This window comes from Oncorhynchus tshawytscha, linkage group LG30, assembly GCF_018296145.1.
Source record: "Oncorhynchus tshawytscha isolate Ot180627B linkage group LG30, Otsh_v2.0, whole genome shotgun sequence".
NCBI lineage: Eukaryota > Metazoa > Chordata > Actinopteri > Salmoniformes > Salmonidae > Oncorhynchus > Oncorhynchus tshawytscha.
In genome coordinates, this window is record NC_056458.1 from 19,428,709 (window position 1) to 19,451,612 (window position 22,904).

The window sequence follows — 22,904 nt, forward strand, 5'->3', positions numbered from 1 at the left end:
CCCTCCACAAGGTTATGCAGTAACTCCTCGTGTCTTCCAATGGTGGCTCCTTGGAGGGAGACAGTGTTGTGGAGCTTGTCCGAGTCTGCTGGGTCAGTCATGGCCAGTTCGTACTATAACGACTCAGGATATGACCCAGATGCAGACACCGGAGGCGGATAGTTCGGTTCTTAGAATATTTATTATACAAAGGGCAGGTCGAGGGCAGGCAAAGGTTTGTAATCCAAGGCAGAGTCAATCAGGGACAGAATGGCAGGCAGGGTCAGGACAGGCAGAAAAGTCAGAACCGCGAAGACTAGAAAGCAATAACTAGAGAACTGGGTAAATGAGAAATACGCTTGTAAGACCTGACAAAACAAGGTGAACTGGCAAAAGACAAAGAGAAAATGCAGGTATAAATACACAGGGGATAATGGGGAAGAATAAGAGACTCCTTGTAGGGGGTGGAGACAAGCACAAGACAGATGAAACAGATCAGGATGTGACAAAGTGGATTTATGTGATTTTTTTTTTTCAAGATTTCTTTTGGCCATTTTAGTTGTGATTGCAAACCTTATCAAAACATATAGGCCTATGGGTACATGAGGTGTGCGACTATGATTCGAAAAAGTCACTCCAAGTGATAATATATCATTCACAAGTGATTGTCACCCATCAGACTATTCTTGATTTAATCTTGTCTTTACATATATTAAATAGTGTGTGAAATTTGTTTTGATTTAGAATGGGACATTATCATGCACCTGTCTTGAAACAGTTGGCAGTGGGAAAAAATACATGTCATCTATGCACTTAAATAGTGAATGGAGGATGCTTTTCCCCAGATTTATTTTCATGCTAGCCAGGTAGGCTATACTCCTGTTGTAAAGATAAGCAATGTGATCAATATTAGGAAAGTTGACAAATAAATATAGTAGGCCTAGCCCTCTTCTAAATAGAGGAAGATCCCATTAGCTTTCTATAGGCATCACTCTTTTCTCTCACAATTGCCAAGCCTATGGAAATGTTGCTCAATGTGAGATCATTGGCTCTCATGAAGTTTGAATTGATTTTAAATTACATTTGCATTGATGTCACAATGGAGTGCTGTGTACCAGGCAGTTAGCAAGTTTGGTAGGCTACTAATGACCATTAGCAGCATCAGAGCTTGGAGAAGCCGAATTACCGTGACTAAACAGTCACATGGCATTTGACTGCCTTCATGACTAGTCACCGCCGGTGTGGCGGTAATACGATCACCCCAAAAGCCCTATACAGTGGGGCAAAAAAGTATTGTCAGCCACCAATTGTGCAAGTTCTCCCACTTAAAAAGATGAGAGGCCTGTAATTTTCATCATAGGTACACTTCAACTATGACAGATAATCCAGAAAATCATGTAGGATTTTCAATGAATTTATTTGCAAATTATGGTGGAAAGTAAGTATTTGGTCAATAACAAAAGGTTATCTCAATACTTTGTTATATACCCTTTGTTGGCAATGACAAGAGGTCATTCACTAGGTGGTTCTGTGATTTTTGCTCGCCGTTCTTGTGATCCTTTTGACCCCATGGGGTGAGATCTTGCGTGGAGCCCCAGATCGAGGGAGATTATCAGTGGTCTTGTATGTCTTCCATTTCCTAATAATTGCTCCCACAGTTGATTTCTTCAAACCAAGCTGCTTACCTATTGCAGATTCAGTCTTCCCAGCCTGGTGCAGGTCTACAATTTTGTTTCTGGTGTCCTTTGACAGCTCTTTGGTCTTGGCCATAGTGGAGTTTGGAGTGTGACTGTTTGAGGTTGTGGACAGGTGTCTTTTATACTGATAACAAGTTCAAACAGGTGCCATTAATACAGGTAATGAGTGGAGGACAGAGGAGCCTCTTAAAGAAGTTACACGTCTGTGAGAGCCAGAAATCTTGCTTGTTTGTAGGTGACCAAATACTTATTTTCCACCATAATTTGCAAATAAATTCATTAAAAATCCTACAATGTGATTTTTTTTATCTCATTTTGTCTGTCATAGTTGAAGTGTACCTATGATGAAAATTACAGGCCTCATCTTTTTAAGTGGGAGAACTTGCACAATTGGTGGCTGACTAAATACTTTTTTGCCCCACTGTACATGTTCTGCTTTTACTTCCTGGTTTGCTCATATGGGTACAGTCGCAAAGGTTGGCAGTCCACCCATTATGCCATCATTGTCTTGAATGAGAACACCCATTCTATTCAATGAAAGGATTCAACTAATCTGGCTTGGGCGCCCAGATAGGTGTGTTTTACTCCATTTGGAACCGGGCTGCCTCCCAGGCATGAGCCAGCACATGGAGTCATGAGTAGGATTCTGTTTGTTTGAAGTTCTCAACTGCATAATCCTCACGTCCTCTCCTAATCTCTTTCTCAAAACACATTGGATGAGAAAGCCAGAGGTCCTCTGGCTTTCCCATTCAATGTGTTTTCAGAAGGAGAGAGGATGCAAATTGGGATCTTCCCTTTTGTTTTACATAACCCCACGGTTCTCAAACCTTCTAGCTAGAGTCCTATAGTTTTTCATCCCAACCCTAATCAACATCACCTGTTGGAGTGAACCTACAAGACGGCTGCTCCCCAGGAACATGTTTGTAAATCCCTCGTCTGAGTGACTGTGTGAATGGCATAGTAACTGTAATTGTTGTTTTATATTAACATTAAATTGTTTATAAATAATTATTGAACTACAATGTTATTTCTGGAAAAATTCCTCAACTTCCTGGAATCCAATGAGGAGGCTGTTGGGGTCAGGGTGGTTGGATGTAATTGCTGCCACCACAGAGGCTGGGAGTATCTGTCGTTGACCTTGACCTAGATGTTCTCCCCTCAGCATCCACTCCAGGGTGATCCGATTAGAAACCAGTCTGTATTGTCTCTAGAGAGACAGAAAATAAATACATGACAATGTTATGTACAACAATCAAGAAAATAAATAGGCCTAGGCCTGTACAACATAAAATATAACAGGCTCAGGGATCATTAATCATGTTAATTTATAAGCCGTATTGATGATGGCACATACATTTAGGTAATTTAGCAGATTCTCTTATCCAGAGCAACTAACAGGAACAGTTAGGATTAAATGCCTTGCTCATGGGCACATAGTGAAAAATCTGCCTATGTCGGCTAGAAATTTGAACCAGCAATCATTTGGGTACTGGCCCAAAATTCTAACTGATAGGCTACATGCCACAATACTATTGATGTCTCTCTTTGTCTGTACAGAATGTACAGTATAGCCAACTCATTCTTCAAAGGGTTTTAGTGGTCAGCTGTTTTTCTTTCTCTTTTGTGTGGGTTTACAGGCTAATTAGGATATTTTTGGTATAAAAGCTAGACTGGCAATTGCAAGTAACATGTTCTTCTCTACAAGCACAAATGACTTTACTTCTTACACTGTTTGGTAATATAAATGATTGTTTATGTCGTCATATTGTGAAGTGTGCGTCCTATACATTCTATTTCTATGGCACGCATCAAACCTGCATGTCATCATTGTCAGACAAACTTGAAGGGGACTACAGTAGCCAGATAAATTATGGGGTGTAGGCAGGATAATCAAAAATACAGTTGGAAGAGTCATTAGGTAGGCTATTTTTTTATTAGAGTAATATAAATATCCTCTGAGCAATGTTCCCCCAAAAATGTTTCTGCACTGAGAAAATTTCAGGTCTGCTGAGCGCAAACTTGAATGTTGTGAAAATTCTGTGCATCTTCTGGTGCGTGTTTACTTGTGAACACTGAGGCTGTACCCGCTTTAAGTTCCAGTTATTTGATCATAGTGTAAGTGGTCTACCATAAAAAAACAAGGGAGAAAATGTATCCCAAAACATTTTAACATTGAAATAGCTGTTCTATAATTCAGCCTACAGTAGCTGCAAATGTGTGGGGTTTGTAGGGATTGACATTAACCTTTTCATCCACTTGTCCTTCTTGCTTTGATCTCAAAACAAGCGCATCTACTCGCGACCACTCATGCTGTAAACACAGTCCAGTTCAAAGTGATTGGCACAGATCCATATATGACAATGGTCTATTTGCCGATAGCGGTACTGCAGCTCTGATTGGTTATGTTTGTAGAGTATGGGCCTGAGTCATGCCTGTCAATGCAATAGAATCCTACTCCATTGCGCCCTGCCCACAATAAAAAAAAATTGCATAGTTCGTTTTTTTTTATATGTTGCACTAAAAGTTGATTCGATCACAATTCCCACAGTAGATGGGAAAAAATGAGTGTTAAGGGGAAAACTAGAAAGTTGAGTGAAGTTCAGTCTCGTGCTTCTCTGCGCGTGCTGATAGTTCTTCTGGGTGGCGCCCACACGCACCCATCTTAGAGGTAATATTGCCTGTGAGTAATATTAGCCCAAACACTTACGCTTCAGAGAGCTTTCCATTTAGACTGTCAGGTGTGGCACAATGTTTCCAGTTGATCCTGGGCATTCTAAAGAAAGGTTCCAGCACACCAGGATTGATGTGAGACAAGAAATCTGCGTTTTTAATTACACACATGCCATCTTCTACTGCATTGTCAGTCTGATTTTCTACCTCCTCCATTTTCATCAGCTGAGACATTCTCTGTCTGTTGGTAGAGGTAGGCATCTCCCGCAACTGCACCACCAGTCACTGTGCGTTCTGGGAAAAGCCTGTTTCATCAACATCTGCTCGTTCCTGTCTTTCTGGCTCATTTCTTCTTCTGGTCTCTCTCTAGCTAATTTCTCTTGGTCAGCTGCAAATGGAATAACTCAGCCTCCAGTATAATCCGTCACAAACCGATATGGCACGAGTACTATTCTGAAAATAAGGCACGTCTCCAATTTCCTCTTTGTTCTCGATCTGACATTCTTTACTCTAATTAAATTTGATGATGGCAGCAAATACTGTAAGGGAGTGAGAACAGAAAATGATTGTTTACATCCTTCAACCACGCCCACCTCGAAGTCCCGACCTAGGTCTTGACTCGCGGCACGCATTAATCAACTTCCTCGAATTCAATATGAAAATAACAAAATACATTGGTAAAAATGTGCCTACTAAAATAAGTCAGCTGAAAAATTGTGCCGAGGAAAGTAATTACAAGGACTATTGTGGTCATGGTAGGCCAGAGATGTGTGTTTGGGAGGTATTTATGATTAACTTTGTTGCATGGGGTTTCTATGGGGAAGACTGGTTTAGAATCAGCTTATCTACATCTAAATACTCAAGCAATGGACCTAAAAGCTGTCTGGGTTACTGACAAACAACCAGGCAAGTGGTATAAAGGGCCCAGAAGTGTATTTCCGGTTGCCAAGTCATTTATGGTTTATAGTTTTCCATGTGGACCAATTTATCAGTGAATTCTGAAAAGCTATCCTAGGATTGTTCCATAAGGTTGTGTTTTTAGGAAGTGATATTGGTTCTTGTAGAATTTGTTTCATTTTCTTCCATATTGTTATAGTGTTCTTAACTATGCAGTTGTTAATGTTCTTCAATTTATCCTTTTGAAAATAGACACGTGAAAAGATTCTGGGAATGAGCTAAAGCATCTTCAATATGTACCAATTGTTTCTCTTTAGTGCATTTAACTATACACTAAGTATATCAAACATTAGGACTTTCCTAATATTAAGTTGCACCCCCGCTTTTGCCTTCAGACAGCATCAATTAGTTCAGGCATGAATGCTACAAGGTGTCAAAAGTGTTCCACAGGGATGCTGGCATATGTTGACTCTAATGCTTCCAACAGTTGTGTGAAGTTGGCTGGTGGACCATTCTTGATGCACACGGAAAACTGTTTAATGTGAAAAACCCAGAAGTGTTGCAGTACTTGACACAAAACGTTGCGCCTGGCACCTACAACAATACCCCGTTCAAAGGCACTTCAATCTTTCGTCTTGCCCATTCACAGTCTGAATTTCACACACAAATAATCCATGTATCAATTGTTTCAAGGCTTAAAAATCCTTTAACCTGTCTCCTCCCATTCATCTACACTGATTGAATTAGCCTGACCAGCTGAATCCAGCTGTCAAAACTATGTAATGGAAAGATGTGTCCTTAATGTTTTGTATAGTCAGTGTATGTCGCAAGTAAAAGCCTTAGGTGGCGAGTTGATGCAATTCCAATTCTGGAAGTTTAAAACCACCCTCAGTCTTAGGAAGATGTAAAACTTTCCTTTTTATTCTAGTAATTGTATTTCCCCATATAAAGTCTGTTATGACCGAGTATACTTTTTAAAAGAAGAGGTAATTGGTATTACCGAAAATATTTTTTTTTAAACTTTGGCCGCCATGCCATTTATAAAGAGGTTTATTCTACTTGTAAGATTTATGGGAAGATTATTTAATTGAATTAGATCTGCTATAAAATTGTTGAGTAATGGAATTCAGTTTTCTTTATATATTTGTTACTTATTTAGCATCTTAAGTATTTAATATTTTTTTGTGGTCCACTTAAAGGATTGCTGTAGATAGTGAGTTATTACTTTCTTTTTTTCACATTACTTTTATATCCTGAAATTTTTTTTAAATTCTGAAAATATTTTTAGCTAAGGAGTCATTGAGTTTTCAATATTGGTCAGGTATATCAGGAGTTCATCTGCAAATACGTTTAGTTTATATACGTGTTACGTTTGGGTCCTGTCTAATTCTTTCTGCGAGCGGTTCAATTGCTAGTACAAACAGGTGGGGGGAGCGAGGACATCCCTGTCTTCTGCCCCTTTCTAAAGCAATTCAATCATATAAAGTATTATTTGTGTATATTTTTGCTTTATACAATATTTTTTATTACTTTTATTTCAGCTGGAAAGTTCAACATTTTGAATAGGAAAGGCCATTCAAGACGGTCAAAACCCTTTTCGTCATCAACAGATTTATCAATAATAGCTATCTTATTTTTGTTGTGTATTGTATTAAACTGAAATATGCTCTTGTATTTGTTTGTAAGTGTCTATTTTTAATAAACCCTGTTTGATTATGTATCAAGTCTAGTCAAACTTTTGCCATTTCTATTGCTAATAAGCTTTGTTATTATTTTGTCAGAATGTATTCAACTTATGGGTCTATAATCAGCAGGGCCTCTCCAGACATTCCTGATTTTAATTTAACTGAAATAATTGTTTGATACGTGGAACTAGGAAGTACTGAATTGCATGACATGTGTGTTGTTATTTGTGTAAATAGGGGGCTACTTTGGCCCAGAATGTTGAATAAAATTCTATGGGAAAGCCATCCATTCCTGGTGCTTTTCTCTGTGCTAATGTTTTAACAGTATCTAATATTTTTTCTTGGGTGATCTGTTTTTAGTGCATTTTTTTGTCAAGTGCTTCAGTTGTTGAGTCTAAGAAGGCTATAGGATCCATTCAACTGTTTAATTCTGATTTATATACATTTTCATAGAAGCTTTTAAAATGGTCATTAATCACATTATTGTTTCTAATTACAACTTGTATCTTTAACTTAAGAAATTATAACTGGTTTAGCATATTTGTTTTGTGAGAGCTGTGAGATGTTTGCGAGGTGAATGCCATTAAGTAGTATGCTTTGAGTTAACCTGTAGTTGTAGGCTTTCTTCAAAAGAGTAAGATCGTACTGTTTTAAGTTCCGAATTTCTTTTTACCTTGTAAAGATTTTTTTATGTGCTTTTTCTAAGATTTTAAAAATAAAGAAAAATCACTAAATCAGATTAAATTTGTGCAGAGTATGATATTATCATCCCTCTAATGTACGCCTTAAAGTTGTCCCAAATGATATCAGGACTCGGATTTTCTCTGTCCTGTATGTATACATTTGTAAAGGTTTTAAAAAATGTTTTTACGTATAATACATTTCATGTCCAGAAGATGCACTCTGTTCATTCTCTAAACTCTATCGCTAAGTGTATTTTTTTATTGGTGTATTAAAACATGATACCAAAAAAAATCCCATATCACTTTACTGAATCCAGTAAATTGTTGAGTGCATTTTTGGAAATAATTCTTGAATAACTTTTCTAATTCTAAAAAAAAAAGGAATAGTGTTTTGTAGTTCGGAATAATAATCTCTAGGTGTTCTGTTAATAATTTTTTTTAGATCAACATTTTCAGCCTCTTTGGAGGCTCTCTAAATGTGCCTTTTTTCTAACTACACTATGGTTTAAAAGTTTGGGGTCACTTAGAAATGTCCTTATTTGAAAAAAATGCACTTTGTCCATTTTTAAAATAACATCAAATTGATCAGAAATACAGTGTAGACATTGTTAATGTTGTAAATGACTATTGTAGCTGGAAACGACAATTTTTTTTATGGAATATCTACATAGGCGTACAGAGGCCCATTATCAGCAACCAACCATGGGGGTGGAAACATCATGCTTTGGGGCTGTTTTTCTGCAAAGGGACCATGACGACTGATCCGTATAAAGGAAAGAATGAATGGGGCCATGTATCGTGAGATTTTGAGTGAAAACCTCCTTCCATCAGCAAGGGCATTGAAGATGAAACGTGGCTGGGTCTTTCAGCATGACGACGATCCCAAACACACTGCCCGGGCAACGAAGGAGTGGCTTCGTAAGAAGCATTTCAAGGTCTTGGAGTGGCCTAGCCAGTCTCCAGATCTCAACCCCATAGAAAATCTTTGGAGGGAGTTGAAAGTCTGTGTTGCCCGGCAACAGCCCCAAAACATCACTGCTCTAGAGGAGATCTGCATGGAGGAATGGGCCAAAATACCAGCAACAGTGTGTGTGAACCTTGTGAAGACTTACAGAAAATGTTTGACCTCTGTCATTGCCAACAAAGGGTATATAACAAAGTATTGAGTAACTTTTGTTATTGACCAAATACTTATTTTCCACCATAATTTGGAAATAAATTCATTAACAATCCTACAATGTAATTTTCTGGATTTTTTTTTCTCATTTTGTCTGTCATAGTTGAAGTGTACCTATGATGAAAATTACAGGCCTCTGTCATCTTTTTAAGTGGGAAAACTTGCACAATTGGTGGCTGACTAAATACTTTTTTGCCCCACTGTATATTTATATATATTTTAACTGGTTACTTTGGAATGAATACATGTCACATACATCTAAACCAGCCAGAAAATAAATTAAATGGAAACAGGGGACCTGGTACAGTAGCTGTAATCAAACTTCACTGAGCTAAGGAGACCAGACCATACAGCTACACTCATCGGAAAAAAAAAAAAGGTTACAAAAGGGTATTTTGGCTGTCCTCTGGGTTCCATGTAGAACCCTCTGTGGAAAGGTTTCTACATGTAACCCAAAAAGGTTTCTCATTTTACATTCTAGTCATTTAGCAGACTATATTTTTCAGATTATTTTACAGTATTAGTTTGTGCTGGTCCTCCATGGGAATCAAATCCACAACCTTGGCATTGCAAGTGCCATGCTCTTCCATTTGAGCAACACAGGACCTATGGGGACAGCTGAAGAAGTCTTTTAGGTTCTAGATAGCACCTTTTCTAAGCGTGTGCACCTTCCAGCCTCTCACATCTTCAATCTCACGCTCTCTCTCTGTTTCTCCGTTCTGAGAAACTGTCTGTTAGGAGATAAGGATCAGGGGAAAATGTACTGCTCTCTTTGTCTGGGAAGATTTCCCAGGAAATGGGCTCTTGTCACTGTTCTATGTCATGTGACAGCCACTCACTGACGCTCACCCGGTCCGCTGGTGTGATTAAAAAGACCAATCAATATTTCCGTGCTTATCTCATTTAGGCTGGCATGGTAAATCAACAGAGTAGAGGAGATGGTGGAAATGTAGCTGTTGGCAATGATTGATAACGTTAGTTCTCATGTAGGATTGATTTTCAGCTTGAGGTCGAGAAACTAAGAGGATGTCGCTGATGTTTAGAGTTGCGGCGATAACCGGAAAAGTATCGACACCGACCATACCAGGCTCCTCAGAGGAGGAAGGGAAGGACCATCCTACTCAGTGAATTTCATAAAAATATTGAAACATTAAAAAGGTTTTAGATAAAACTATATTCAAATGTCACCAAATAACTGCTTAAAACACAGTTTTGCAATGAAGGTCTACAGTAGCCTCAACAGCAATCTCTGGGGTAGAGGACAGCTATATCTAGAGGACAACTATTTTCCATCCTCTTCTGGGTATATTGACTTCAACACAAAACCTCGGGTTAACTAACTAGCCACTGTTTGCTAAAAATCTATGGAAGTATGTGAGCACATTTAATTTATTTCTGAATCACTTAAGTACTATCAAACCAAATATGGAGTTGATTTGGACTGATTTGAGGCAATTTGGACTTCATTCTTCATTTTTTTGTAACATGATCACATGCCCCGATCACCAGATTTTTAGCTAGCAGTGGCTAAAGTTAATGTTTTCTAATGGCTGTTTAAAGACAACTGAACCATGGATTGCAGTTTCCCCTGGCCCATAGACTACTTTAAGGGTGAGGAAATATGTAAAATAGTGAACCACTCATTTAACATTTTAGTTTCACTATAGTTTTTTTATTGAATGATGTGACAACTCAACAATGTAGCTTCTCTGCCTTTATTACTAATAAGTTGTGTGGACAATATCACTAATGTTGGAAGTGTTCATACTGTAGTTTGTTGTTAGGGTTCCCAGACAACCAGATGGTCACACACAAATTGTATCTGTGTTAGCCAGCCACATGCAATCTCTAGCTGTGAGACCTGTTTTATTTCACCACCTAGAAGATATAATGGACCAAAAGTGCAATCATGTTCTGTTTTAGAAGTAATCAATACTTTTATTGAGTGTTGGAAAGTTTATCACATGGGGTTTGGTGTAGCCTCTTGTGACAGCCTCAGCTAATTTGGTTCTGGGTGCCGAGTAAATAATAATTGATGGGAAGGCTGAAACTTGAAATTGTTCACTAATTTACTATGGGACTAGGCTGCTTTACCCAGCTTTATATTCATCATGTGAGTATGTTTTACCTGCCATCTCTGCTATGTCAGGAGACCTCTCCAGTTTCTTGTTTGTTTGTTGCTCATGAATGTTTGAGTGGTGTTTGTGTACTGTAACTACTAACTCCTGGAGGTGTGCTCTGGTTACAGTTTAATACTTCTGGTCTGTGGCTTCTAGGCTAATTTGGCTGTGCGTCCAACTGCAGCTAGAAACATAACTAAAGGTCACTGGTTCACAAAATCGACTCAGACAATTGACCCTTTTTTGTTGTGTGTATGTAATATGAAGCCATGAGAAAGGTTCATACTACAGTAGTTGCATTGGGCCACTTTCAAAGGTAATGTTGTATACTGCTGTTTAAATGACTGTCAAGATGAAAATGTTGAACCAAAGAGTAATACAACAAACGAAGGACAGTCATTGACTCCAGAACAGAAGTGTTTAAAATTTGAGGAAATGTTTTCATCTTCTCCAGAGGGGTGTGAAAGAACTCTCTTTTCATGTTTTCATTTTATTTCACCGTTATTTAACCAGGTAGGCTAGTTGAGAACAAGTTCTCATTTGCAACTGCGACCTGGCCAAGATAAAGCAAAGCAGTCGACACATACGACAGAGGTATACATGGAATTAACACAAACATACAATCAATAATACAGTAGAAAAGTCTATATACAGCATGTGCAAATGAGGTAGGATAAGGGAGGTCAGGCAATAAATAGGTCAATAGTGGTGAAGTAATTGCAATATAGCAATTAAACACTGGAATGGTAGAATGTGCAGAAGATGAATGTGCAAGTACAGATACTGGGGTGCAAAGGATAAATAACTACAGTATGGGGATGAGGTAGTTGGATGGGCTATGTACAGGTGCAGTGATGTATGAGCTGCTCTGACATCTGGTGCTTCAATCTAGTGAGGGAGATGAGTCTCCAGCTTTAGTGATTTTTTTTTTTGCAGTTTGTTCCAGTCATTGGCAGCAGAGAACTGGAAGAATTGGCTTTGGGGGTGACCAGTGAGATATACCTGCTGGAGCGCGTGCTGCTATGGTGACCAGTGAGCTGAGATAAGTCGGGGCTTTACCTAGCAGAGACTTGTAGACCTGGAGCCAGTGGGTTTGGCGATGAGTATGAAGCGCGGGCCAGCCAACGAGTGTACAGGTCGCAGTGGTGGGTAGTATATGGGGCTTTGGTGAAAAACTGATGGCACTGTGATAGACTGCATCCAATTTGTTGAGTAGGGTGTTGGAGGCTATTTTGTAAATGGCATCGTCGAGGATCGGTAGTATGGCCAGTTTTACGAGGGTATGTTTGGCAGCATGAGTGAAGGATGCTTTGTTACGAAATAGAAAGCCGATTCTAGATTTCATTTTGGATTGGAGATGTTTAATGTGAGTCTGGAAGGAGAAGTTACAGTCTAACCAGACACCAAGGTAGTTGTCCACATAGTCAGAACCATCCAGAGTAGTGATGGTGGATGGACAGGCCGGTGCGGGCAGCGATCTGTTGAATAGAATGCATTTAGTTTTACTTGCATTTAAGAGCAGTTGGAAGCCACGTAAGGAGAGTTATATGGCATTGAAGCTCGTCTGGAGGTTAGTTAACACAGTGTCCAAAAAGGGCCAGAAGTATACAGAATGGTGTTGTCTGGGTAGAGGTGGATAAGAGAATCGGCAGCAGCAAAAGCAACATCATTGATATATATACAGAGAAAAGAGTCGGCCCGAGAATTGAACCATGTGGCACCCTCATAGAGACTGCCAGAGGTCCAGACAACAGACCCTCCGATTTGACACACTACGCTCTGTCTGAGAAGTAGTTGGTGAACCAGACGAGGCAGTCATTTGAGAAACCAAGGCTGTTGAGTCTGCCGATAAGAATGCGGCTATTGACAGAGTCGAAAGCCTTGGCCAGGTTGATGAATACAGCTGCACAGTATTCTCTTATCGATGGCGGTTATGATATTGTTTCGGACCTTGAGCGTGGCTGAGGTGCACCCATGACCAGCTCGGAAACCAGATTGCATAGCAGAGAAGGTACGGTGGCATTCGAAATGGTCGGTGATCTGTTTTTTTTGTTATCTTGGCTTTCAAAGACCTTAGAAAGGCAGGGTCGGATAGATATAGGTCTGTAGCAGTTTGGGTCGAGAGTGTCTCCCCCTTTTGAAGAGGGGGATGACCGTGACAGCTTTCCAAGAGGACATTTTTAAACACAACCAAGACAACCAATATTTTGGGAAGGATGAAGTGATTGGGAGCTGGACGTGCTGGGCCTCTTTCTCAGGGTATACTGTTATTTTAACAGGCTGTTGTGAAATGTGCTGATGTGTGCTTGGTTGCCAAGTGAAGTCTTGGGCTATATACCGGTGTATTTGAAACGCAGACGGTATGATTTTCAATACCGCCCCACTAAAGGGGCCTACTAAAGCTCTAAGCTTTATGTGTTTTGCCACTCCTAATAACTAGATGTGCCAAATAAATGATCTGCAGCTCAGGGGTCCAGCTACGTATTTGGTTTTCTAACTTGCTAGCTAAGTGGCTAGATGGCAATATTACGCTTCTTGGTTATAGCATACAATCAATCCCCTCCTGGATCAACATCCCTGCTCTCTAATATGTGTTTTGTGCGTGCAGCAAACTGTGAGTAGCCTTTCAAGATATTTGTATAACTTTGAGCTGGGTTGTCTGTCCTTGCAATTTGTTTGTTTGCTTGCGCTTCTTACCATTTAGCTAGTGTCCGCTATGGGAATTTTCTAGTAATTTGTTAGCATTTGTTGGGACCCCAACCCCCAAAATTAGAGTGATAAATATATATACAGTGCATTCGGAAAGTATTCAGACCCCTTCACTTTTTCCACATTTTGTTATGTTACAGCCTTATTCTAAAATTGATTAAATAAATTTAAAAATCTAATTAATCTACACGCAATACTCCATAATGACAAAGCGAAAATATGTTTTCAGACATTTTTGCAAATAGAAATATTTGCCTACCTAATACCTAAATAAGTGGACTTTGCTATCAGACTCGAAATTGAGCTCCGGTGCATCCTGTTTGCGTTGATTATCCTTGATGTCTCTACAACTTGGAGTCCACCTGTGGTAAATCCAATTTATTTGGACATGATTTTGAAAGGCACACACCTGTCTATATAAGGAGCAAAAACCAAGCCATGCGATCGACGGAATTGTCCATAGAGCTCCGAGACAGGATTGTGTCGAGGCACAGATTTGGGGAAGGGTACCAAAGCATTTCTGCAGCATTAAAGGTCCCCAAGAACACAGTGATTGAACTCTTTGGTCTGAATGCCAGCCGTCACACCTGGAGGAAACCTGGCACCATCCCTAGAGTGAAGCATGGGGGTGGCAGCATCATGCTGTGGGGATGTTTTTCAGAGGCAGGGACTGGGAGACTACAGGACAATGACCCTTAACAAACAGCCAAGACAATGCAGGAGTGGCTTTGGGACAAGTTTCTGAATGTCCTTGAGTGGCCCAGCCAGAGCCTGGACTTCAACCCGATCAAACGGCTCTGGAGAGACCTGAAAATAGCTGTGCAGCGACACTCCCCATCCAACCTGAAAAAGCTTGAGAGGATCTGCAGAGAAGAATGGGAGGAACTCCCTAAATACAGGTGTTCCAAGCTTGTAGCGTCAAATCCAAGAATACTCGAGGCTGTAAACGCTGCCAAAGGTGCTTCAACAAAGTACTGAGTAGAGGGTCTGAATACTTATGTAAATGTGATATTTCCCTTTTTTTATTTTTAATACATTTGCAAAAATATTTTAAACAGTTTTTGCTTCATCATTATGGGGTATTGTGTCTAGATGAGGGCAAAAATTATTTAATCAATTTTAGAAGGCTGTAATGTGGAAAACAAAATGTGGAAAACATGTACTTTCCGAATGCTGTGTGTGTGTGTGTGTGTGTGTGTGTGTGTGTGTGTGTGTGTGTGTATGGTACAGGAACTGTATGAAAATCAGGATACCGCCCAACCCTAGCAGAGCACAACTGATCCACAACCCGACTACCCCTTACATGACTAAATCACAGTAATTCATGCAGGTTTTATAGGGTTCCTGTTGTTCCTCACAACGATCACCATGGAGTTCAGTTAATGAAAAGACAGGCACCATGTTGAGAAACTGGAAAATGTAATAAATGGTCTTCTACATAAACACTCTGACAACAAATTCCTTTTGGCCTATCTTCCTTCAAGTTATAATATTTTCCTTCTACTTTCTCCTCTCAAAATTATTTCTCCAGTCTTGAATTATCTTCAATATGTTTCTGACTCCTGTCTTTTTTCCCTGCAGTGTTCCCTGTTCAGTGTGGGATGCTAGCGGACCGGTGGCGAGCCGAGGCTGAAGGAGCATGGTGAAGCACCAACCCTTGCAGCAGGTCTATGAGAAGCAGCTGTGTTTGTCCTTCCTCACTGGGATCTATGGCTGCCGCTGGAAACGCTACCAGCGTTCCCATGACAACAGCTCCAAGGTGAGCGAGAAGAATTTTGCAAATGTCACAAGATGTTCTGTTGTGGACAAATTATGGGTGTATTGGTATGTCCTCTTCTCATACCAATCAATGGAATAGCTGAGAGTTAGATTATCCTGACCTTTAATTGCACATGCTGGCAACATGCCTGGACTTGTTACGGAAGACCACTCTTGTTCTCAATCAGTCAAATGACTTATTATTAAAGGGAGTGATGTACAGAGAGACCTGTCGTCTTGTCTCCTCTCATCGCCGTGTGGCACAGACTGGGGAAAGCTAGGCCTTAGTATCAAATTCCAAAGGAACTGATGCCCTTTCACTCACCTAATCAAACTGAGACAAACTGATGCCCCTTTAAGGAGTAAAACATCTTTAACCCGTACTGAATGACTGTAAGACATAATATCTATTTACCCACATGGACTGAGGCCAAACCAGGGGATCTGTGCTAATGATGTATGGCTGGAAAGCCTTCGTTAATATAGCTTGCGTTAATAACTAGGCTTGAGCTCAATAGGAAAACGCTTTGGATCTCCTCATCGGACATTTACTGAGCAGCATGAGGCCGCAAATCATCAATGATAATGATGAGTTACCGATATAGGGATTGATACACCTTCACAAGCACAGTTTGTGTGTGTGTGTGACCCTGTACAGGATGTAGAACAAAAGTCGGCTAGCCTGTTTATTAGGCTGTCATTAGCACTACTGCAGCACCTGATTTAGCTCCAAGTACCAAAGTGGCATCACGGTTTAAACCAGAACGATCTTTCATGAACTGGTTACCGTCTGACGTTATGTTGTTATGGTCCGGCTACTTTGAGATTTTAGTGTAAGCAATGAATAGCTTGGCAAACGTCAGCAGCTGTGTTGAGCTAAATGATGAAACTAGCCTTGCTCTCAGTGGACAGTTTTACAAAACCTTGCTTAGCTTTTATTTTAGGCCACTGGCATGAAAGTAGGTATTTGTGCAGTGTAGGGCTAGGAGCAGTGAGGGGCTTTGGCAACAGTAGTAAAAATGTCACTACACAACAGAAGTCTGTTACTTGAAGAACTGCCTTGTTCAGACCACGAGTGACAGATAAATTTCCAAAACTGATAGTGAGGCTTGTTTGTAAGCAAAACAAAGCCAGGAGCCATATCACCTGCAGGGAAAGAACAGTGAAATTGTTTTGGGGACTTAGATACAGTAACCTGACACGTGTGAGATGGAGCACAACAATATCAGTCAGGCTGCCAGGCAAGAACCTGCCTGAATGACCCCTACCTTAGATATATGCTTCCTGGAGAGAAATAACATATTATAAGACTTATAATAAGACATTATAGTTCATAGGTGCTTATAACAAGTAATATAGTGTTATACCTGTTAGCATGTACTGTATTTGCTTGTCTAGAGAGGGGCAGAGTGTAGAGTGAGTAGTGTGCATTGCTATAGAGGTCAGTGTGTACCATATAACTCATTTTAACGGGCTAGCAGAACATAGTTCTGCCCATCCTGCATTGAAACCTTATCACACCTCAGGAATAATTTAAACGTTTTCCATTTGTCTGATTCTGTTCTGGAGGCCCAGAAATTGTCTAAAACCTCTACATACACGAAAAAAGTGACAGACAGGCAGGCAAGCAAGTAAGTATTTACCAAAAGCAAAAGTCTGAGTTGTCCAATGCATTCAACCTTTCAGGAAAGATTTATTAGAGCTACCGTCCTTGTTAAATTGTTAAATTTATCCAATAGCATACTTTTAAAACATGTAATATTATTAAATGTAACTCAAATGACATTTTCTGTAAATAGTGGTATGTAACACTTTGCTCATTGTAAAGTATTAGGTTTATGGCAGGCCTTGGTAGCCATAAGCTTGTTGTAGAAGTAAATGGGGGTGTTTTAATCTAATGCTTCTACCCAGACTCCCAGCTGTGTGTGATGCAGACTGGAGTATCAGAGCCGCTCCTGCTGTTCTTAACTTGTCATTGGACTACAAAAACCCAGTATGTTATCCATAAATTAGGCCAGTTAGTAGGGAATGTGTGAGCGGGGCAGTAATGAGGTGCTGACCAAGAGGAAAAATACAAACACACAGCTGCACACCTGCTTTCCCTCTCTCCATTTACAAAGCACTCACTCACATGCACACACAATGCACTCTCATGCACACACAATGCACTCTCATGCACACAGACATTCATATCATCCAAATACACATTAATGAGAATCACATGTTCATCCCTACACATTCTAAATGCAACTCTCTTACAATACCTATCTCTCCGACTCTTATTATTAGAGTTAATTCTTGACCATTGAGAGAGTGCTACTGTGATTCCCAGGCCTGAGTTGACCCTCCTGTGTTTGTATATCATCGCTTTCTCTTCTGGTACTTAGTGGTATTACTTTGAGTAGTAGGTTGTTATTTCTCAGAAACAGGTTACCTCTGTCCTGCTCTTCAAGCCCATAGAGAACTTGATAATTAATGACCTAGAAACGCTTTCGCTCAAGATGAGCAAAACCATAAAGCAGCCCATGCTGAACAAGTTACATTTCCAGCTGGAGTTGGATTCATAGCTCCATCAGTTGTCATTGAGACGCAAATTATATTTGTCCTATTTTTATGTAGGTATTTTCATGTAGTACCATGCACCTGCTATGGCAAAATCCATAGGATAATAAGTGTGCATAGTACTGTATCATACAGAAGTGAGATGTACACGTCTGTCTGAGGAGGTTTGCCGGAAATGGTAGGCAGCCATACGGTTTCTCTGACTTAGCTACTTCATTGTGATGAATCAATGTTCTTCTCAATAGATGAAACAGTGTGGTAGGGCAGCACTGTCTATCAGGGTTATAATTAGCAGGCTGTGAAGACGTTAGAGGGAAGGAGAATGAAGCCAAGGCACAGTCTGGAGGAGGAAGTGATGGGATTAGAAGGACGTCAGGATTAGACGTCATCAGCTTGGTGACAATGACACTGTGCTAAAGACTTCCTGTATTATCGATAGTGTGGTTGGTTATGGTTGTGTCTGAAATGGCCCTACTATACTGTAAAATGACTTCCACTGTGACTGGCTTTGCACTGGGCTGGTTGATGTATCTCACATATTGGCAAAAAATGACTACACCTGGAAAGGTGAAAAGATGCCTGCAAAATGATTCATTTCGACTCTGCATAGGGATGCTACCCGTTTGCCCAATATGACTGGGGGTACCTACGGACCAGAGTTGAGAAACAGTAAAATGTGCTAATGTGCACTTAGTGTTTGTCCAGTGGGGGAGTGTTTTCAGTAAAAATAAAGAGTTATCTCTGAGCCCCATCATCCCTCTATTGATAAACCAGTAACCACAGATGGTCTATGGAGCTCAGGGAGAAGAACCAGGCTGGGGTCACTGACTGGACTTCATTGTTTTCAGGAACTACTGTGTGGATATTTCTACCCCCTTGGGTTTTAAAGGTGTGAGAGGTATGATCACCCACTGTAATGTGTTGTCTGCGAAAGTTGCAGAAAATTATTATTATCCTTGGTTCTCTCCCAGCACTAGCTAACCTCCTGAATTAAAGGAATCGAAAATTAAATTCAACCCAACCCTGCTTCCTCCAACTGTTCTTGAGTGAGTGTTAGATTCATAATGTGGCTGTAGTCCTACACCTATGCACTTTCACCTCAGCGTAAGTCGACCTTAAATCAATTAAATAAAACCTGACATTGTCAGAGCCCCTTCCCCATGTCACTTTTCTATTACTTCTATTTGTCACATTGGGTCCAGAGTCTAACTTTACTCCTTTTAGTGCCATGAAAAAAGGTTTGCCCCCTTACTGATTTTCTCAATTTTTGCATATTTTTACTTATGCTGAATGTTATCAGATCTTCCACCAAAGTATTAGATAAAGGGAACCTGAGTTTACAAATAACAACTGTACTGATTTTATTTATTTAATTAACAAAGTTATGCAACACCCAATTCCCCTATGTGAAAAATGAATTGCCCCCTTACTCTGTCATGACGTTGGCCTCTTTGAGTATAGCAACCCCCCTCTCCCTGCCCCCCCTGCCTCCTTCAACTAGGCTGCTGTGGTCAGAGGTTGTGAATTCCTAAGAAGACCTCATGGACACACATTTATAGAGTAGTTTTTCATGGAGACAAAGGAAATCCAGCTACAAACTGGTCCGTTTGTCACAACTTGGGAAGGTCATGGGAGACTGTGGCCACATTACCATAATGCTGTTTATATAATAGCCCCAGATATAAGGTTTACATCTAATTGTTGTATACGATGAATGAGTGAGTATGATACTGTTTACACAATTTTACAATGTGATTTTGGACTGTTAAATGAAGGAAAACTCAAAAAGGGAATTGGATTTGAACTAAATCAGAGGCCCAGTTAGGGTCAGACAACCTGGGATAGCCCTTTTCTGCCATTCTGAATAAAACCCAACTTTGAGAAATTATCAGCAGACCATGTTTTTCTCCATTAGGGGAGGACAAAGGTTGTAGACCATTGCTGAATCTTTTAACCATACCACGTGGTTAAACTCTTACTGTCGCTACCGACAGAATGAGAACAAGTCTGTGATATTCATTACTAGTCTGCAGCTAGGAATTCGGTATCATTGAATGCAAAGAACGACAACCGCCGAAACATCCATTCTATAATGAATGTCACTTTGAACTACCCCCTCTAAACAAGACTGAGACCGAGAGGGAGAGGGAGAGAGACGGACAATTCTACGAAAGACATAAACTTTTCACCAGCGATCAAGATGACACACTGAGCGTAAATATATATATTGATTGAAATTGTTCCTGAATGAGTGAGCGTTCATATGTAAAGGATTAGCATTTTAATTGTTATAATTCTCACTCTGTAGTGACTTCTTGGTCGACCCCCCCCATTTCCCCTTTTGTCTAACAAGCCGTCATGCCGGTTCAGCCCACTAGGGCACATTTTCCTATTTCATGTAATCACATTTACAGTGTTTGTTTGTTTATGCATTTCTGTGAATTACTTAGTTAGTAATAAATAAATGACTTAAGACAATTGATGTATGGATGACTCATAGTGAAGACTGGGTTCGTGCAGATAACCAACAATTTACGACGTTTGGAATGAGACTAATGTGAGGTAAAACAAATAAATCATTAATCAGAGGACTATTGATCAGATATGAAAATATCTGAAAGGTTATATTGGGAAATTATAACTTTGTAATCTGAATCCTTTCCTTGGTGCCCCGACTTCCTAGTTAATTACAGTTACATGATTATTCCGTTTAATCGCATAATACTAATTACAGGAATCTTAGATAAAAAACGAGGTCTTCAATTTAATGATAGTAAAGACACGACAACTCAATAACGGGTTCTGCCACCTTAAGCTGCAATGACTGCAACCAAATGTTTCCTGTAGTTGTTGATCAGTCTCACATCACTGTGGAGGATTTTTGGCCCACTTTTTCATGCAGAGCCGCTTTAACTCAGCAACATCTGTGGGTTTTCAAGCATGAACTGCAACATCTCAATTGGGATTATATCTGGACTTTGACTAGGTTATTCCAAAACTTCAAATGTGATGCTGTTTAGCCATTTTCATGTAGACTTGATTGTGTGTTTTGGATCATTGTCTTGCCGCATGACCCAGCTGTGCTTCAGCTCACAGACGGTTCCTTCTATTAAGGCAAGTCACCCAGGTCCTGAGGTAGCAAACCATCACACTATCACCACCATGCTTCGCCGTTGGTATGAGTTTCTTTCTTTGGAATCCAATGTTTGGTTTTCGCTAGACATAATTGGACCCATCTCATCCAAACGTTGACTGAAGTTTGCCAAAAAGCACCTGTAAGCACCTGGATGATCATCAAGACTCTTCGAAGAATGTTCTCTGGACAGATGAGTCAAAAGTATCACTTTTTGATGACATGGGTCCCATAATGCTTGGCGAAAACCAAACACTTCATTCCACAGTAAGAACCATATACCAACAGTCACCCATTGTGGTGGAAGTGTGATGTTTTGGGGATGCTTTGCTAACTCAGGACCTGGACGACTTGCCTTAATAGAGGAAATCGTGTATTACGCTCTGTATCAGAGTATTCTACAGGAGAATGTCAGGCCATCTGTCTGTGAGCTGAAGCTGAAGTGCAGCTGGGTCATGCAGCAAGACAATGATCCAAAACACACAATCAATTCTACATGAACATGGTTAAAAAGCAATATTGTGATGTTTTGGAATAACCTAGTCAAAGTCCAGACCTAATCCCAATTGAGATGTTGTGGCAGTACTTGAAACCAGCAGTTCATGCTTGAAAACCCACAAATGTCGCTGAGTTAAAGAAGTTCTGCATGCAAGAGTGGGCCAAAATTCCTCCACAGCGATGTGAGAGACTGATCAACAACTACAGGAAGTGTTTGATTGGAGTCATTGCAGTTAAAGGTGGCACAACAACCAGTTGTGTCAGGTGGCAATTACTTTTTCACACAGGGGCATTGGGTATTGCATAACTTTGTTTATGAAATAAATTAAATTAGTATGTAATCATTGTTATTTGGTCACTCAGGTTCCCTTTATCTAATATTAGGTTTTGGTTGGAGAGCTGATAATGTTCAATATAAAAAAAATACAACAGTAGAGAAACCTATGTAGTGGGCAAATACTTTTTCACAGCACTGTCCACACACACACACACACACACACACTTGTCACGGCTGTGAAGGATTGTGTGAGACCAGGTAATTCACTGTGTCAACAGAAGTAGCGTGGCGGTTACCTCAGAAACCAGACATCATTTAAACACCAGCCCTCTACTCTCCCATTCTCCCCTGTGCATTAACTCTAACCATAGAAGGTGAGGCCTCACTGATGAGATTCCTAGCCTTTCCTCTGAGTGCAGTGTAAGTGTTACTAAAGCACCTTATACCACCCACCACTGCGACCTGTATGCTCTAGTCGGCTGGCCCTCGCTACATATTCGTCGCCAGACCCACTGGCTCCAGGTCATCTACAAGTCCATGCTAGGTAAAGCTCCTCCTTATCTCAGTTCACTGGTCACGATGGCAACACCCACCGTAGCACGCGCTCCAGCAGGTGTATCTCACTGATCATCCCTAAAGCCAACACCTCATTTGGCCGCCTTTCCTTCCAGTTCTCTGCTACCTGTGACTGGAACGAATTGCAAAAATCGCTGAAGTTGGAAACTTATCTCCCTCACCAACTTTAAACATCTGCTATCTGAGCAGCTAACCGATCGCTGCAGCTGTACATAGTCCATCGGTAAATAGCCCACCCAATTTACCTACCCCATCCCCATACTGTTTTTATTTATTTACTTTTCTGCTCTTTTGCTCACCAGTATCTCTACCTGCACATGACCATCTGATCATTTATCACTCCAGTGTTAATCTGCTAAATTGTAATTATTCGCCTACCTCCTCATGCCTTTTGCACACAATGTATATAGACACTTTTTTTTTTTTAAATGTATACTGTGTTATTGACTTGTTAATTGTTTATTCCATGTGTAACTCTGTGTT

At 40.2% G+C, this 22,904-nt stretch overlaps 1 protein-coding gene across 3 annotated transcripts in view; it reads left to right on the forward strand.

Annotated features, from left to right (window-relative positions):
* LOC112228592 (glycerophosphodiester phosphodiesterase domain-containing protein 5) overlaps nt 1–22,904 on the forward strand; it is a 44,001-nt gene that overhangs the window by 14,608 nt on the left and 6,489 nt on the right. For all 3 annotated transcript variants that reach the window (XM_024394045.2, XM_024394042.2, XM_024394044.2), the window contains exon 2: nt 15,199–15,376. In XM_024394045.2, coding sequence (XP_024249813.1) covers nt 15,257–15,376 — 120 coding nt within the window. In that variant the 5' untranslated portion in view covers nt 15,199–15,256. The remainder of the gene's footprint in view (nt 1–15,198; nt 15,377–22,904) is intronic.